This window comes from Aptenodytes patagonicus, unplaced genomic scaffold (assembly GCF_965638725.1).
Source record: "Aptenodytes patagonicus unplaced genomic scaffold, bAptPat1.pri.cur scaffold_168, whole genome shotgun sequence".
In the NCBI taxonomy this organism is placed as follows: Eukaryota; Metazoa; Chordata; class Aves; order Sphenisciformes; family Spheniscidae; genus Aptenodytes; species Aptenodytes patagonicus.
Window position 1 is genome coordinate 77512 of NW_027472106.1, and position 20102 is coordinate 97613.

The 20102-nt window shown below is 72.2% G+C and overlaps 1 protein-coding gene across 1 annotated transcript; it reads left to right on the forward strand.

Annotated features, from left to right (window-relative positions):
* The first annotated feature begins 8904 nt into the window (after positions 1 to 8904).
* Positions 8905 to 13936, forward strand: LOC143173600 (uncharacterized). Its single transcript, XM_076363863.1, has 5 exons — positions 8905 to 9130; positions 10016 to 10518; positions 11544 to 11700; positions 12776 to 13670; positions 13933 to 13936. The coding sequence occupies exons 1-5, from the start codon at positions 8905 to 8907 to the stop codon at positions 13934 to 13936; spliced, it is 1785 nt and encodes a 594-aa protein (XP_076219978.1).
* Positions 13937 to 20102: the final 6166 nt, after the last annotated feature.

Below are 20102 nucleotides of genomic sequence, written 5' to 3' on the forward strand. Positions count from 1 at the left end.
ACCACGACCACCCCCACAGAGACGCCCGCCACCATGCCGGCCACCCTGACCACCCTCAGAGATACAACCGCCACCACGCCCGCCACCCCAACCACACCCACCGCTACACCCGCTACCACCCCCGACACGTCGACCACCCCCACCTCTACGCCTGCCACCACACCCGCCACCGCGACCACCCCCACCGCTACGCCCGCCAACACGCCCGCCACAGTGACTACCCCTACAGAGACACATGCCACCACCCCCGACACCGCGACCACCCCCACCGATACGCCCGTCACCACCCCCGACACGGTGACCACCCCCACCGCTATGCCCGCCACCGCGACCACCCCCAACGCTACGCCCGCCTCCACGCCCGCAACCGCGAGCACCCCCACCGCTACGCCCACCACCACGCCCGCAACCGCGAGCACCCCCACCGCTACGACTGCCACCACGCCCGCAACCTCGACCACGCCCACCGCTACGCCTGCCACCACACCCGCCACAGCGACCACCCCCACCGCTACGACTGCCAGCACACCCGCCACCGTGACAACCCCCACCGCTACGACCGCCACCACGCCCGGCACTGTGACCACCCCCACGGCTACACCCGCCACCACCCCCGAAAAGGCGACCACCCCCACCGCTACGCCCGACTCCACACCCGCCACAGCGACCACCCCCACCGCTACGCCCGCCAACACGCCCGCCACAGTGACTACCCCTACAGAGACACCTGCCACCACCCCCGATACTGCGAACACCCCCACCGCTACGCCCGTCACCACCCCCGACACGGTGACCACCTCCACCGCTACGCCGGCCACCGCAACCACCCCCACAGATACGCCCGCCACCATGTCCGCCACCGCGACCACCTCCACCGCTACGCCCGCAACCACGCCCGCCACCGCAAACACCCCCACCGCTACGACCGCCACCACGCCCGCAACCTCGACCACGCCCACTGCTACGCCCGCCACCACGCCCGCCACAGCGACCACCGCCAAAGGGACACCCGCCACCACACCCGCCACCGCGACCAGACCCACCGCTACGACCGCCACCACGCCCGGCACTGCGACCACCCCGACCGCTACACCCGCTACCACCCCCGACACGGCAACCACCCCCACCGCTACACCCACCACCACCCCCACGACCGCGACCACCCCCACCACTACAACCGCCACCATGCCCGCCACTGCGACCCCTCCCACAGAGACACCCACCACCACGCCCGCCACTCCGACCACCCCCACCGCTACGCCCGCCACCGTGACCACCCCCACCGTTACGCACGCCACCACGCCTGCCACCGCGACGACCCCCACCGCTACGCCCGCCACTAAAAATGCCACGGCGACCACCCCCACCGCTACGCCCGCCTCCACACCCGATACGGCGACCACCCCCACCAGTACGCCCGCCACCACGCACGCCACCACGACCACCGCCAAAGAGACACCCGCCACCACGCCTGCCACCGCGACCACCCCCTCCGCTACGACCGCCACCATGCCCGGCACTGCGACCACCCCCACCGCTACGACCGCCACCACGCCCGCAACCTCGACCACGCCCACTGCTACGCCCGCCACCACGCCCGCCACAGCGACCACCGCCAAAGGGACACCCGCCACCACACCCGCCACCGCGACCAGCCGCACCGCTACGACCGCCACCACGCCCGGCACTGCGACCACCCCCACCGCTACACCCGCTACCACCCCCGACACGGCAACCACCCCCACCGCTACACCCACCACCACGCCCACGACCGCGACCACCCCCACCACTACGACCGCCACCGCGACCACCCCCACCGTTACGCATGCCACCACGCCTGCCACCGCGACAACCCCCACCGCTACGCCCGCCACTACAAATGCCACCGCGACCACCCCCACCGCTATGCCCGCCTCCACCCCCGCCACCGCGACCACCCCCACCGCTACGCCCACCACCACACCCGCCACAGCAACTACCCCTAGAGAGACACCTGCCACCACCCCCGATACAGCGACCACCCCCACAGCTACGCTGGTCACCACCCCCGACACGGTGACCACCCCCACCGCCACGCCTGCCACCACGACAACCTCCATAGCTACGACCGCCACTACGCGCGCAACCGCGACCACCCCCACAGATACGCCCGCCACCACGCCCGCCACTGCGACCACCCCCACCGCTACGCCCGCCAACACGCCTGCCACCGCAACCACCCCCACCGCTACGCCCGCCACCACGCCCGCCACAGAGACTACCCCCACAGAGACACCTGCCACCACGCCCGCCACCGCGACCACACCCACCGCTACGCCCGCCACCGCGACCACCCCCACCGCTACGCCCGCCACCGCGACCACCACCAGTGCGACCACCCCCACCGCTACGACCGCCACCATGCCCGCCACCTCGACCACACCCACCGCTACGCCCGCCACCGCGACCACCCACACCGCTACGCCTGCCTCCACGACCGCCACCGCAACCACCCCCACAGATACGCCCGCCACCATGCCCGCCACCGCGACCACCTCCACCGCTACGACCACCACCACGCCCGCAACTGCGAGCACCCCCACCGCTACGCCCGCCAACACGCCCGCCACATCGACCACCGCCAAAGAGACACCCGCCACCACGCCCGCCACCGCGACCACCCCCACCGCTACGACCGCCAGCACACCCACCACCGTGACAACCCCCACGGCTACACCCGCCACCACCCCCGACAAGGCGACCACCCCCACCGCTACGCCCGACTCCACACCTGCCACAGCGACCACCCCCACCACTACGCCCGCCAACACGCCCGCCACAGTGACTACCCCTACAGAGACACCTGCCACCACCCCCGATACCGCGAACACCCCCACCGCTACGCCCGCCAACACATCCACCACCGCAACCACCCGCACCGCTACGCCCGCCAACACGCCCGCCACAGTGACTACCCCTACAGAGACACATGCCACCACCCCCGACACCGCGACCACCCCCACCGATACGCCCGTCACCACCCCCGACACGGTGACCACCCCCACCGCTACGCCCGCCACCGCGACCACCCCCACCGCTACGCCCGCCTCCACGCCCGCAACCGCGAGCACCCCCACCGCTACACCCACCACCACGCCCGCAACCGCGAGCACCCCCACCGCTACGACTGCCACCACGCCCGCAACCTCGACCACGCCCACCGCTACGCCCGCCACCACACCCGCCACAGCGACCACCCCCACCGCTACGACTGCCAGCACACCCGCCACCGTGACAACCCCCACCGCTACGACCGCCACCACGCCCGCCACAGCGACCACCCCCACGGCTACACCCGCCACCACCCCCGACAAGGCGACCACCCCCACCGCTACGCCCGACTCCACACCCGCCACAGCGACCACCCCCACCGCTACGCCCGCCAACACGCCCGCCACAGTGACTACCCCTACAGAGACACCTGCCACCACCCCCGATACTGCGAACACCCCCACCGCTACGCCCGTCACCACCCCCGACACGGTGACCACCTCCACCGCTACGCCCGCCACCGCAACCACCCCCACCGCTACGACCGCCAGCACACCCGCCACCGTGACAACCCCCACGGCTACACCCGCCACCACCCCCAACAAGGCGACCACCCCCACCGCTACGCCCGACTCCACACCTGCCACAGCGACCACCCCCACCACTACGCCCGCCAACACGCCCGCCACAGTGACTACCCCTACAGAGACACCTGCCACCACCCCCGATACCGCGAACACCCCCACCAGTACGCCCGCCAACACATCCACCACCGCAACCACCCCCACCGCTATGCCCGCCAACACGCCCGCCACCGCAACCACCCCCACCGCTACGCCCGCCACCACGCCCGATACGGCGACCACCCCCACCGCTACGACCGCCACCACGCCCGCAACCTCGACCACGCCCACTGCTACGCCCGCCACCACGCCCGCCACAGCGACCACCGCCAAAGGGACACCCGCCACCACACCCGCCACCGCGACCAGCCGCACCGCTACGACCGCCACCACGCCCGGCACTGCGACCACCCCCACCGCTACACCCGCTACCACCCCCGACACGGCAACCACCCCCACCGCTACACCCACCACCACGCCCACGACCGCGACCACCCCCACCACTACGACCGCCACCGCGACCACCCCCACCGTTACGCATGCCACCACGCCTGCCACCGCGACAACCCCCACCGCTACGCCCGCCACTACAAATGCCACCACGACCACCCCCACCGCTATGCCCGCCTCCACCCCCGCCACCGCGACCACCCCCACCGCTACGCCCACCACCACACCCGCCACAGCAACTACCCCTAGAGAGACACCTGCCACCACCCCCGATACAGCGACCACCCCCACAGCTACGCTGGTCACCACCCCCGACACGGTGACCACCCCCACCGCCACGCCTGCCACCACGACAACCTCCATAGCTACGACCGCCACTACGCGCGCAACCGCGACCACCCCCACAGATACGCCCGCCACCACGCCCGCCACTGCGACCACCCCCACCGCTACGCCCGCCAACACGCCTGCCACCGCAACCACCCCCACCGCTACGCCCGCCACCACGCCCGCCACAGAGACTACCCCCACAGAGACACCTGCCACCACGCCCGCCACCGCGACCACACCCACCGCTACGCCCGCCACCGCGACCACCCCCACCGCTACGCCCGCCACCGCGACCACCACCAGTGCGACCACCCCCACCGCTACGACCGCCACCATGCCCGCCACCTCGACCACACTCACCGCTACGCCCGCCACCGCGACCACCCACACCGCTACGCCTGCCTCCACGACCGCCACCGCAACCACCCCCACAGATACGCCCGCCACCATGCCCGCCACCGCGACCACCTCCACCGCTACGACCACCACCACGCCCGCAACTGCGAGCACCCCCACCGCTACGCCCGCCAACACGCCCGCCACATCGACCACCGCCAAAGAGACACCCGCCACCACGCCCGCCACCGCGACCACCCCCACCGCTACGACCGCCAGCACACCCACCACCGTGACAACCCCCACGGCTACACCCGCCACCACCCCCGACAAGGCGACCACCCCCACCGCTACGCCCGACTCCACACCTGCCACAGCGACCACCCCCACCACTACGCCCGCCAACACGCCCGCCACAGTGACTACCCCTACAGAGACACCTGCCACCACCCCCGATACCGCGAACACCCCCACCGCTACGCCCGCCAACACATCCACCACCGCAACCACCCGCACCGCTACGCCCGCCAACACGCCCGCCACAGTGACTACCCCTACAGAGACACATGCCACCACCCCCGACACCGCGACCACCCCCACCGATACGCCCGTCACCACCCCCGACACGGTGACCACCCCCACCGCTACGCCCGCCACCGCGACCACCCCCACCGCTACGCCCGCCTCCACGCCCGCAACCGCGAGCACCCCCACCGCTACACCCACCACCACGCCCGCAACCGCGAGCACCCCCACCGCTACGACTGCCACCACGCCCGCAACCTCGACCACGCCCACCGCTACGCCCGCCACCACACCCGCCACAGCGACCACCCCCACCGCTACGACTGCCAGCACACCCGCCACCGTGACAACCCCCACCGCTACGACCGCCACCACGCCCGCCACAGCGACCACCCCCACGGCTACACCCGCCACCACCCCCGACAAGGCGACCACCCCCACCGCTACGCCCGACTCCACACCCGCCACAGCGACCACCCCCACCGCTACGCCCGCCAACACGCCCGCCACAGTGACTACCCCTACAGAGACACCTGCCACCACCCCCGATACTGCGAACACCCCCACCGCTACGCCCGTCACCACCCCCGACACGGTGACCACCTCCACCGCTACGCCCGCCACCGCAACCACCCCCACCGCTACGACCGCCAGCACACCCGCCACCGTGACAACCCCCACGGCTACACCCGCCACCACCCCCAACAAGGCGACCACCCCCACCGCTACGCCCGACTCCACACCTGCCACAGCGACCACCCCCACCACTACGCCCGCCAACACGCCCGCCACAGTGACTACCCCTACAGAGACACCTGCCACCACCCCCGATACCGCGAACACCCCCACCGCTACGCCCGCCAACACATCCACCACCGCAACCACCCCCACCGCTATGCCCGCCAACACGCCCGCCACCGCAACCACCCCCACCGCTACGCCCGCCACCACGCCCGATACGGCGACCACCCCCACCGCTACGACCGCCACCACGCCCGCAACCTCGACCACGCCCACTGCTACGCCCGCCACCACGCCCGCCACAGCGACCACCGCCAAAGGGACACCCGCCACCACACCCGCCACCGCGACCAGACCCACCGCTACGACCGCCACCACGCCCGGCACTGCGACCACCCCGACCGCTACACCCGCTACCACCCCCGACACGGCAACCACCCCCACCGCTACACCCACCACCACCCCCACGACCGCGACCACCCCCACCACTACAACCGCCACCATGCCCGCCACTGCGACCCCTCCCACAGAGACACCCACCACCACGCCCGCCACTCCGACCACCCCCACCGCTACGCCCGCCACCGTGACCACCCCCACCGTTACGCACGCCACCACGCCTGCCACCGCGACAACCCCCACCGCTACGCCCGCCACTAAAAATGCCACGGCGACCACCCCCACCGCTACGCCCACCTCCACACCCAATACGGCGACCACCCCCACCAGTACGCCCGCCACCACGCACGCCACCACGACCACCGCCAAAGAGACACCCGCCACCACGCCTGCCACCGCGACCACCCCCTCCGCTACGACCGCCACCATGCCCGGCACTGCGACCACCCCCACCGCTACGACCGCCACCACGCCCGCAACCTCGACCACGCCCACTGCTACGCCCGCCACCACGCCCGCCACAGCGACCACCGCCAAAGGGACACCCGCCACCACACCCGCCACCGCGACCAGCCGCACCGCTACGACCGCCACCACGCCCGGCACTGCGACCACCCCCACCGCTACACCCGCTACCACCCCCGACACGGCAACCACCCCCACCGCTACACCCACCACCACGCCCACGACCGCGACCATCCCCACCACTACGACCGCCACCGCGACCACCCCCACCGTTACGCATGCCACCACGCCTGCCACCGCGACAACCCCCACCGCTACGCCCGCCACTACAAATGCCACCGCGACCACCCCCACCGCTATGCCCGCCTCCACCCCCGCCACCGCGACCACCCCCACCGCTACGCCCACCACCACACCCGCCACAGCGACTACCCCTAGAGAGACACCTGCCACCACCCCCGATACAGCGACCACCCCCACAGCTACGCTGGTCACCACCCCCGACACGGTGACCACCCCCACCGCCACGCCCGCCACCACGACAACCTCCATAGCTACGACCGCCACTACGCGCGCAACCGCGACCACCCCCACAGATACGCCCGCCACCACGCCCGCCACTGCGACCACCCCCACCGCTACGCCCGCCAACACGCCTGCCACCGCAACCACCCCCACCGCTACGCCCGCCACCACGCCCGCCACAGAGACTACCCCCACAGAGACACCTGCCACCACGCCCGCCACCGCGACCACACCCACCGCTACGCCCGCCACCGCGACCACCCCCACCGCTACGCCCGCCACCGCGACCACCACCAGTGCGACCACCCCCACAGCTACGCCCGCCTCCACACCCGCCACCGCGACCACCCCCACCGCTACGACCGCCACCATGCCCGCCACCTCGACCACACCCACCGCTACGCCCGCCACCGCGACCACCCACACCGCTACGCCTGCCTCCACGACCGCCACCGCAACCACCCCCACAGATACGCCCGCCACCATGCCCGCCACCGCAACCACCTCCACCGCTACGACCACCACCACGCCCGCAACCGCGAGCACCCCCACCGCTACGACTGCCACCACGCCCGCAACCTCGACCACGCCCACCGCTACGCCCGCCACCACACCCGCCACAGCGACCACCCCCACCGCTACGACTGCCAGCACACCCGCCACCGTGACAACCCCCACCGCTACGACCGCCACCACGCCCGGCACTGTGACCACCCCCACGGCTACACCCGCCACCACCCCCGACAAGGCGACCACCCCCACCGCTACGCCCGACTCCACACCCGCCACAGCGACCACCCCCACTGCTACGCCCGCCAACACGCCCGCCACAGTGACTACCCCTACAGAGACACCTGCCACCACCCCCGATACTGCGAACACCCCCACCGCTACGCCCGTCACCACCCCCGACACGGTGACCACCTCCACCGCTACGCCCGCCACCGCAACCACCCCCACCGCTACGACCGCCAGCACACCCGCCACCGTGACAACCCCCACGGCTACACCCGCCACCACCCCCGACAAGGCGACCACCCCCACCGCTACGCCCGACTCCACACCTGCCACAGCGACCACCCCCACCACTACGCCCGCCAACACGCCCGCCACAGTGACTACCCCTACAGAGACACCTGCCACCACCCCCGATACCGCGAACACCCCCACCGCTACGCCCGCCAACACATCCACCACCGCAACCACCCCCACCGCTATGCCCGCCAACACGCCCGCCACCGCAACCACCCCCACAGATACGCCCGCCACCACGCCCGATACGGCGACCACCGCCAAAGGGACACCCGCCACCACACCCGCCACCGCGACCAGACCCACCGCTACGACCGCCACCACGCCCGGCACTGCGACCACCCCGACCGCTACACCCGCTACCACCCCCGACACGGCAACCACCCCCACCGCTACACCCACCACCACCCCCACGACCACGACCACCCCCACCACTACAACCGCCACCATGCCCGCCACTGCGACCCCTCCCACAGAGACACCCACCACCACGCCCGCCACTCCGACCACCCCCACCGATACGCCCGCCACCGTGACCACCCCCACCGTTACGCACGCCACCACGCCTGCCACCGCGACAACCCCCACCGCTACGCCCGCCACTAAAAATGCCACGGCGACCACCCCCACCGCTACGCCCGCCTCCACACCCGATACGGCGACCACCCCCACCAGTACGCCCGCCACCACGCACGCCACCACGACCACCGCCAAAGAGACACCCGCCACCACGCCTGCCACCGCGACCACCCCCTCCGCTACGACCGCCACCATGCCCGGCACTGCGACCACCCCCACCGCTACGACCGCCACCACGCCCGCAACCTCGACCACGCCCACTGCTACGCCCGCCACCACGCCCGCCACAGCGACCACCGCCAAAGGGACACCCGCCACCACACCCGCCACCGCGATCAGCCGCACCGCTACGACCGCCACCACGCCCGGCACTGCGACCACCCCCACCGCTACACCCGCTACCACCCCCGACACGGCAACCACCCCCACCGCTACACCCACCACCACGCCCACGACCGCGACCACCCCCACCACTACGACCGCCACCGCGACCACCCCCACCGTTACGCATGCCACCACGCCTGCCACCGCGACAACCCCCACCGCTACGCCCGCCACTACAAATGCCACCGCGACCACCCCCACCGCTATGCCCGCCTCCACCCCCGCCACCGCGACCACCCCCACCGCTACGCCCACCACCACACCCGCCACAGCGACTACCCCTAGAGAGACACCTGCCACCACCCCCGATACAGCGACCACCCCCACAGCTACGCTGGTCACCACCCCCGACACGGTGACCACCCCCACCGCCACGCCCGCCACCACGACAACCTCAATAGCTACGACCGCCACTACGCGCGCAACCGCGACCACCCCCACAGATACGCCCGCCACCACGCCCGCCACTGCGACCACCTCCACCGCTACACCCGCCACCACGCCCGCGACCGCAACCACCCCCACCGCTACGCCCGCCAACACGCCTGCCACCGCAACCACCCCCACCGCTACGCCCGCCACCACGCCCGCCACAGAGACTACCCCCACAGAGACACCTGCCACCACGCCCGCCACCGCGACCACACCCACCGCTACGCCCGCCACCGCGACCACCCCCACCGCTACGCCCGCCACCGCGACCACCACCAGTGCGACCACCCCCACAGCTACGCCCGCCTCCACACCCGCCACCGCGACAACCCCCACCGCTACGACCGCCACCATGCCCGCCACCTCGACCACACCCACCGCTACGCCCGCCACCGCGACCACCCACACCGCTACGCCTGCCTCCACGACCGCCACCGCAACCACCCCCACAGATACGCCCGCCACCATGCCCGCCACCGCGACCACCTCCACCGCTACGACCACCACCACGCCCGCAACCTCGACCACGCCCACTGCTACGCCCGCCACCACGCCCGCCACAGCGACCACCGCCAAAGGGACACCCGCCACCACACCCGCCACCGCGACCAGCCGCACCGCTACGACCGCCACCACGCCCGGCACTGCGACCACCCCCACCGCTACACCCGCTACCACCCCCGACACGGCAACCACCCCCACCGCTACACCCACGACCACGCCCACGACCACGACCACCCCCACCACTACGACCGCCACCATGCCCGCCACTGTGACCCCTCCCACAGCGACACCCACCACCACGCCCGCCACTCCGACCACCCCCACCGCTACGCCCGCCACCGCGACCACCCCCACCGTTACGCATGCCACCACGCCTGCCACCGCGACAACCCCCACCGCTACGCCCGCCACTACAAATGCCACCGCGACCACCCCCACCGCTACGCCCGCCTCCACACCCGATACGGCGACCACCCCCACCGGTACGCCTGCCACCATGCCCTCCACCGCGACCACCTCCACCACTACGCCCACCACCACGCCTGCCACCGCGAGCACCCCCACCGCTACGCCCGCCACCGCGACCACCCCCATCTCTACGCCCGCCACCACCAGCACCAGTGCGACCACCACCACCGCTACGCCCGACTCCACCCCCGCCACCGCGACCACCCCCACCGCTATGCCCGCCTCCACCCCCGCCACCGCGACCACCCCCACCGCTACGCCCACCACCACACCCGCCACAGCGACTACCCCTAGAGAGACACCTGCCACCACCCCCGATACAGCGACCACCCCCACAGCTACGCTGGTCACCACCCCCGACACGGTGACCACCCCCACCGCCACGCCCGCCACCACGACAACCTCCATAGCTACGACCGCCACTACGCGCGCAACCGCGACCACCCCCACAGATACGCCCGCCACCACGCCCGCCACTGCGACCACCTCCACCGCTACGCCCGCCACCACGCCCGCGACCGCAACCACCCCCACCGCTACGCCCGCCAACACGCCTGCCACCGCAACCACCCCCACCGCTACGCCCGCCACCACGCCCGCCACAGAGACTACCCCCACAGAGACACCTGCCACCACGCCCGCCACCGCGACCACACCCACCGCTACGCCCGCCACCGCGACCACCCCCACCGCTACGCCCGCCACCACCACCACCACCAGTGCGACCACCCCCACAGCTACGCCCGCCTCCACACCCGCCACCGCGACAACCCCCACCGCTACGACCGCCACCATGCCCGCCACCTCGACCACACCCACCGCTACGCCCGCCACCGCGACCACCCACACCGCTACGCCTGCCTCCACGACCGCCACCGCAACCACCCCCACAGATACGCCCGCCACCATGCCCGCCACCGCGACCACCTCCACCGCTACGACCACCACCACGCCCGCAACCGCGAGCACCCCCACCGCTACGCCCGCCAACACGCCCGCCACATCGACCACCGCCAAAGAGACACCCGCCACCACGCCCGCCACCGCGACCACCCCCACCGCTACGACCGCCAGCACACCCGCCACCGTGACAACCCCCACGGCTACACCCGCCACCACCCCCGACAAGGCGACCACCCCCACCGCTACGCCCGACTCCACACCTGCCACAGCGACCACCCCCACCACTACGCCCGCCAACACGCCCGCCACAGTGACTACCCCTACAGAGACACCTGCCACCACCCCCGATACCGCGAACACCCCCACCGCTACGCCCGCCAACACATCCACCACCGCAACCACCCGCACCGCTACGCCCGCCAACACGCCCGCCACAGTGACTACCCCTACAGAGACACATGCCACCACCCCCGACACCGCGACCACCCCCACCGATACGCCCGTCACCACCCCCGACACGGTGACCACCCCCACCGCTACGCCCGCCACCGCGACCACCCCCACCGCTACGCCCGCCTCCACGCCCGCAACCGCGAGCACCCCCACCGCTACACCCACCACCACGCCCGCAACCGCGAGCACCCCCACCGCTACGACTGCCACCACGCCCGCAACCTCGACCACGCCCACCGCTACGCCCGCCACCACACCCGCCACAGCGACCACCCCCACCGCTACGACTGCCAGCACACCCGCCACCGTGACAACCCCCACCGCTACGACCGCCACCACGCCCGGCACTGTGACCACCCCCACGGCTACACCCGCCACCACCCCCGACAATGCGACCACCCCCACCGCTACGCCCGACTCCACACCCGCCACAGCGACCACCCCCACTGCTACGCCCGCCAACACGCCCGCCACAGTGACTACCCCTACAGAGACACCTGCCACCACCCCCGATACTGCGAACACCCCCACCGCTACGCCCGTCACCACCCCCGACACGGTGACCACCTCCACCGCTACGCCCGCCACCGCAACCACCCCCACCGCTACGACCGCCAGCACACCCGCCACCGTGACAACCCCCACGGCTACACCCGCCACCACCCCCGACAAGGCGACCACCCCCACCGCTACGCCCGACTCCACACCTGCCACAGCGACCACCCCCACCACTACGCCCGCCAACACGCCCGCCACAGTGACTACCCCTACAGAGACACCTGCCACCACCCCCGATACCGCGAACACCCCCACCGCTACGCCCGCCAACACATCCACCACCGCAACCACCCCCACCGCTATGCCCGCCAACACGCCCGCCACCGCAACCACCCCCACCGCTACGCCCGCCACCACGCCCGATACGGCGACCACCCCCACCGCTACGACCGCCACCACGCCCGCAACCTCGACCACGCCCACTGCTACGCCCGCCACCACGCCCGCCACAGCGACCACCGCCAAAGGGACACCCGCCACCACACCCGCCACCGCGACCAGACCCACCGCTACGACCGCCACCACGCCCGGCACTGCGACCACCCCGACCGCTACACCCGCTACCACCCCCGACACGGCAACCACCCCCACCGCTACACCCACCACCACCCCCACGACCGCGACCACCCCCACCACTACAACCGCCACCATGCCCGCCACTGCGACCCCTCCCACAGAGACACCCACCACCACGCCCGCCACTCCGACCACCCCCACCGATACGCCCGCCACCGTGACCACCCCCACCGTTACGCACGCCACCACGCCTGCCACCGCGACAACCCCCACCGCTACGCCCGCCACTAAAAATGCCACGGCGACCACCCCCACCGCTACGCCCGCCTCCACACCCGATACGGCGACCACCCCCACCAGTACGCCCGCCACCACGCACGCCACCACGACCACCGCCAAAGAGACACCCGCCACCACGCCTGCCACCGCGACCACCCCCTCCGCTACGACCGCCACCATGCCCGGCACTGCGACCACCCCCACCGCTACGACCGCCACCACGCCCGCAACCTCGACCACGCCCACTGCTACGCCCGCCACCACGCCCGCCACAGCGACCACCGCCAAAGGGACACCCGCCACCACACCCGCCACCGCGACCAGCCGCACCGCTACGACCGCCACCACGCCCGGCACTGCGACCACCCCCACCGCTACACCCGCTACCACCCCCGACAAGGTGACCACCCCCACCGCTACGCCCGACTCCACACCCGCCACAGCGACCACCCCCACTGCTACGCCCGCCAACACGCCCGCCACAGTGACTACCCCTACAGAGACACCTGCCACCACCCCCGATACTGCGAACACCCCCACCGCTACGCCCGTCACCACCCCCGACACGGTGACCACCTCCACCGCTACGCCCGCCACCGCAACCACCCCCACCGCTACGACCGCCAGCACACCCGCCACCGTGACAACCCCCACGGCTACACCCGCCACCACCCCCGACAAGGCGACCACCCCCACCGCTACGCCCGACTCCACACCTGCCACAGCGAGCACCCCCACCACTACGCCCGCCAACACGCCCGCCACAGTGACTACCCCTACAGAGACACCTGCCACCACCCCCGATACCGCGAACACCCCCACCGCTACGCCCGCCAACACATCCACCACCGCAACCACCCCCACCGCTATGCCCGCCAACACGCCCGCCACCGCAACCACCCCCACCGCTACGCCCGCCACCACGCCCGATACGGCGACCACCCCCACCGCTACGACCGCCACCACGCCCGCAACCTCGACCACGCCCACTGCTACGCCCGCCACCACGCCCGCCACAGCGACCACCGCCAAAGGGACACCCGCCACCACACCCGCCACCGCGACCAGACCCACCGCTACGACCGCCACCACGCCCGGCACTGCGACCACCCCGACCGCTACACCCGCTACCACCCCCGACACGGCAACCACCCCCACCGCTACACCCACCACCACCCCCACGACCACGACCACCCCCACCACTACAACCGCCACCATGCCCGCCACTGCAACCCCTCCCACAGAGACACCCACCACCACGCCCGCCACTCCGACCACCCCCACCGATACGCCCGCCACCGTGACCACCCCCACCGTTACGCACGCCACCACGCCTGCCACCGCGACAACCCCCACCGCTACGCCCGCCACTAAAAATGCCACGGCGACCACCCCCACCGCTACGCCCGCCTCCACACCCGATACGGCGACCACCCCCACCAGTACGCCCGCCACCACGCACGCCACCACGACCACCGCCAAAGAGACACCCGCCACCACGCCTGCCACCGCGACCACCCCCTCCGCTACGACCGCCACCATGCCCGGCACTGCGACCACCCCCACCGCTACGACCGCCACCACGCCCGCAACCTCGACCACGCCCACTGCTACGCCCGCCACCACGCCCGCCACAGCGACCACCGCCAAAGGGACACCCGCCACCACACCCGCCACCGCGACCAGCCCCACCGCTACGACCGCCACCACGCCCGGCACTGCGACCACCCCCACCGCTACACCCGCTACCACCCCCGACACGGCAACCACCCCCACCGCTACACCCACCACCACGCCCACGACCGCGACCACCCCCACCACTACGACCGCCACCGCGACCACCCCCACCGTTACGCATGCCACCACGCCTGCCACCGCGACAACCCCCACCGCTACGCCCGCCACTACAAATGCCACCGCGACCACCCCCACCGCTATGCCCGCCTCCACCCCCGCCACCGCGACCACCCCCACCGCTACGCCCACCACCACACCCGCCACAGCGACTACCCCTAGAGAGACACCTGCCACCACCCCCGATACAGCGACCACCCCCACAGCTACGCTGGTCACCACCCCCGACACGGTGACCACCCCCACCGCCACGCCCGCCACAGCAACCACCGCCAAAGGGACACCCGCCGCCACACCCGCCACCGCGACCAGCCCCACAGATACGCCCGCCTCCACGCCCGCAACCGCGAGCACCCCCACCGCTACGCCCGCCACCACGCCCGCGACCGCAACCACCCCCACCGCTACGCCCGCCAACACGCCTGCCACCGCAACCACCCCCACCGCTACGCCCGCCACCACGCCCGCCACAGAGACTACCCCCACAGAGACACCTGCCACCACGCCCGCCACCGCGACCACACCCACCGCTACGCCCGCCACCGCGACCACCCCCACCGCTACGCCCGCCACCACCACCACCACCAGTGCGACCACCCCCACAGCTACGCCCGCCTCCACACCCGCCACCGCGACAACCCCCACCGCTACGACCGCCACCATGCCCGCCACCTCGACCACACCCACCGCTACGCCCGCCACCGCGACCACCCACACCGCTACGCCTGCCTCCACGACCGCCACCGCAACCACCCCCACAGATACGCCCGCCACCATGCCCGCCACCGCGACCACCTCCACCGCTACGACCACCACCACGCCCGCAACCTCGACCACGCCCACTGCTACGCCCGCCACCACGCCCGCCACAGCGACCACCGCCAAAGGGACACCCGCCACCACACCCGCCACCGCGACCAGCCGCACCGCTACGACCGCCACCACGCCCGGCACTGCGACCACCCCCACCGCTACACCCGCTACCACCCCCGACACGGCAACCACCCCCACCGCTACACCCACCACCACGCCCACGACCACGACCACCCCCACCACTACGACCGCCACCATGCCCGCCACTGTGACCCCTCCCACAGCGACACCCACCACCACGCCCGCCACTCCGACCACCCCCACCGCTACGCCCGCCACCGCGACCACCCCCACCGTTACGCATGCCACCACGCCTGCCACCGCGACAACCCCCACCGCTACGCCCGCCACTACAAATGCCACCGCGACCACCCCCACCGCTACGCCCGCCTCCACACCCGATACGGCGACCACCCCCACCGGTACGCCTGCCACCATGCCCTCCACCGCGACCACCTCCACCGCTACGCCCACCACCACGCCTGCCACCGCGAGCACCCCCACCGCTACGCCCGCCACCGCGACCACCCCCATCTCTACGCCCGCCACCACCCCCGCCACCGCGACCACCCCCACCGCTATGCCCGCCTCCACCCCCGCCACCGCGACCACCCCCACCGCTACGCCCACCACCACACCCGCCACAGCGACTACCCCTAGAGAGACACCTGCCACCACCCCCGATACAGCGACCACCCCCACAGCTACGCTGGTCACCACCCCCGACACGGTGACCACCCCCACCGCCACGCCCGCCACCACGACAACCTCCATAGCTACGACCGCCACTACGCGCGCAACCGCGACCACCCCCACAGATACGCCCGCCACCACGCCCGCCACTGCGACCACCTCCACCGCTACGCCCGCCACCACGCCCGCGACCGCAACCACCCCCACCGCTACGCCCGCCAACACGCCTGCCACCGCAACCACCCCCACCGCTACGCCCGCCACCACGCCCGCCACAGAGACTACCCCCACAGAGACACCTGCCACCACGCCCGCCACCGCGACCACACCCACCACTACGCCCGCCACCGCGACCACCCCCACCGCTACGCCCGCCACCACCACCACCACCAGTGCGACCACCCCCACAGCTACGCCCGCCTCCACACCCGCCACCGCGACAACCCCCACCGCTACGACCGCCACCATGCCCGCCACCTCGACCACACCCACCGCTACGCCCGCCACCGCGACCACCCACACCGCTACGCCTGCCTCCACGACCGCCACCACAACCACCCCCACAGATACGCCCGCCACCATGCCCGCCACCGCGACCACCTCCACCGCTACGACCACCACCACGCCCGCAACCGCGAGCACCCCCACCGCTACGCCCGCCAACACGCCCGCCACATCGACCACCGCCAAAGAGACACCCGCCACCACGCCCGCCACCGCGACCACCCCCACCGCTACGACCGCCAGCACACCCGCCACCGTGACAACCCCCACGGCTACACCCGCCACCACCCCCGACAAGGCGACCACCCCCAACGCTACGCCCGACTCCACACCTGCCACAGCGACCACCCCCACCACTACGCCCGCCAACACGCCCGCCACAGTGACTACCCCTACAGAGACACCTGCCACCACCCCCGATACCGCGAACACCCCCACCGCTACGCCCGCCAACACATCCACCACCGCAACCACCCCCACCGCTATGCCCGCCAACACGCCCGCCACCGCAACCACCCCCACCGCTACGCCCGCCACCACGCCCGATACGGCGACCACCCCCACCGCTACGCCCGCCAACACATCCACCACCGCAACCACCCCCACCGCTATGCCCGCCAACACGCCCGCCACCGCAACCACCCCCACCGCTACGCCCGCCACCACGCCCGATACGGCGACCACCCCCACCGCTACGCCCGCCAACACATCCACCACCGCAACCACCCGCACCGCTACGCCCGCCAACACGCCCGCCACAGTGACTACCCCCACAGAGACACCTGCCACCACGCCCGCCACCGCGACCACACCCACCGCTACGCCCGCCACCGCGACCACCCCCACCAGTGCGACCACCCCCACAGCTACGCCTGCCTCCACCCCCGCCACCACGACCACCCCCACAGAGACGCCCGCCACCATGCCGGCCACCCTGACCACCCTCAGAGATACAACCGCCACCACGCCCGCCACCCCAACCACACCCACCGCTACACCCGCTACCACCCCCAACACGTCGACCACCCCCACCTCTACGCCTGCCACCACACCCGCCACCGCGACCACCCCCACCGCTACGCCCGCCAACACGCCCGCCACAGTGACTACCCCTACAGAGACACATGCCACCACCCCCGACACCGCGACCACCCCCACCGATACGCCCGTCACCACCCCCGACACGGTGACCACCCCCACCGCTACGCCCGCCACCGCGACCACCCCCACCGCTACGCCCGCCTCCACGCCCGCAACCACGAGCACCCCCACCGCTACACCCACCACCACGCCCGCAACCGCGAGCACCCCCACCGCTACGACTGCCACCACGCCCGCAACCTCGACCACGCCCACCGCTACGCCCGCCACCACACCCGCCACAGCGACCACCCCCACCGCTACGACTGCCAGCACACCCGCCACCGTGACAACCCCCACCGCTACGACCGCCACCACGCCCGGCACTGTGACCACCCCCACGGCTACACCCGCCACCACCCCCGACAAGGCGACCACCCCCACCGCTACGCCCGACTCCACACCCGCCACAGCGACCACCCCCACCGCTACGCACGCCAACACGCCCGCCACAGTGACTACCCCTACAGAGACACCTGCCACCACCCCCGATACTGCGAACACCCCCACCGCTACGCCCGTCACCACCCCCGACACGGTGACCACCTCCACCGCTACGCCCGCCACCGCAACCACCCCCACAGATACGCCCGCCACCATGTCCGCCACCGCGACCACCTCCACCGCTACGCCCGCAACCACGCCCGCCACCGCAAACACCCCCACCGCTACGACCGCCACCACGCCCGCAACCTCGACCACGCCCACTGCTACGCCCGCCACCACGCCCGCCACAGCGACCACCCCCACGGCTACACCCGCCACCACCCCCGACAAGGCGACCACCCCCACCGCTACGCCCGACTCCACACCCGCCACAGCGACCACCCCCACCGCTACGCACGCCAACACGCCCGCCACAGTGACTACCCCTACAGAGACACCTGCCACCACCCCCGATACTGCGAACACCCCCACCGCTACGCCCGTCACCAACCCCGACACGGTGACCACCTCCACCGCTACGCCCGCCACCGCAACCACCCCCACCGCTACGACCGCCAGCACACCCGCCACCGTGACAACCCCCACGGCTACACCCGCCACCACCCCCGACAAGGCGACCACCCCCACCGCTACGCCCGACTCCACACCTGCCACAGCGACCACCCCCACCACTACGCCCACCAACACGCCCGCCACAGTGACTACCCCTACAGAGACACCTGCCAGCACCCCCGATACCGCGAACACCCCCACCGCTACGCCCGTCACCACCCCCGACACAGTGACCACCTCCACCGCTACGCCCGCCGCCGCAACCACCCCCACAGATACGCCCGCCACCATGTCCGCCACCGCGACCACCTCCACCGCTACGCCCGCAACCACGCCCGCCACCGCAAACACCCCCACCGCTACGACCGCCACCACGCCCGCAACCTCGACCACGCCCACTGCTACGCCCGCCACCACGCCCGCCACAGCAACCACCGCCAAAGGGACACCCGCCACCACACCCGCCACCGCGACCAGCCCCACCGCTACGCCCGCCTCCACGCCCGC

What these genes read in the sequence shown, in the direction of transcription:
- LOC143173600 (XM_076363863.1), top strand. Translation starts at nt 8,905, where the DNA reads ATGCCCGCCACTGCGACCCCTCCCACAGAGACACCCACCACCACGCCC. An exon ending in CGACCACCCCCACCGCTACA is followed by an intron (nt 10,519 to 11,543) that starts CCCGCTACCACC and finishes CACCACCACCAG; the next exon opens with TGCGACCACCCCCACAGCTA. An exon ending in CTGCCTCCACGACCGCCACC is followed by an intron (nt 11,701 to 12,775) that starts GCAACCACCCCC and finishes CCACCGCAACCA; the next exon opens with CCCCCACCGCTACGACCGCC.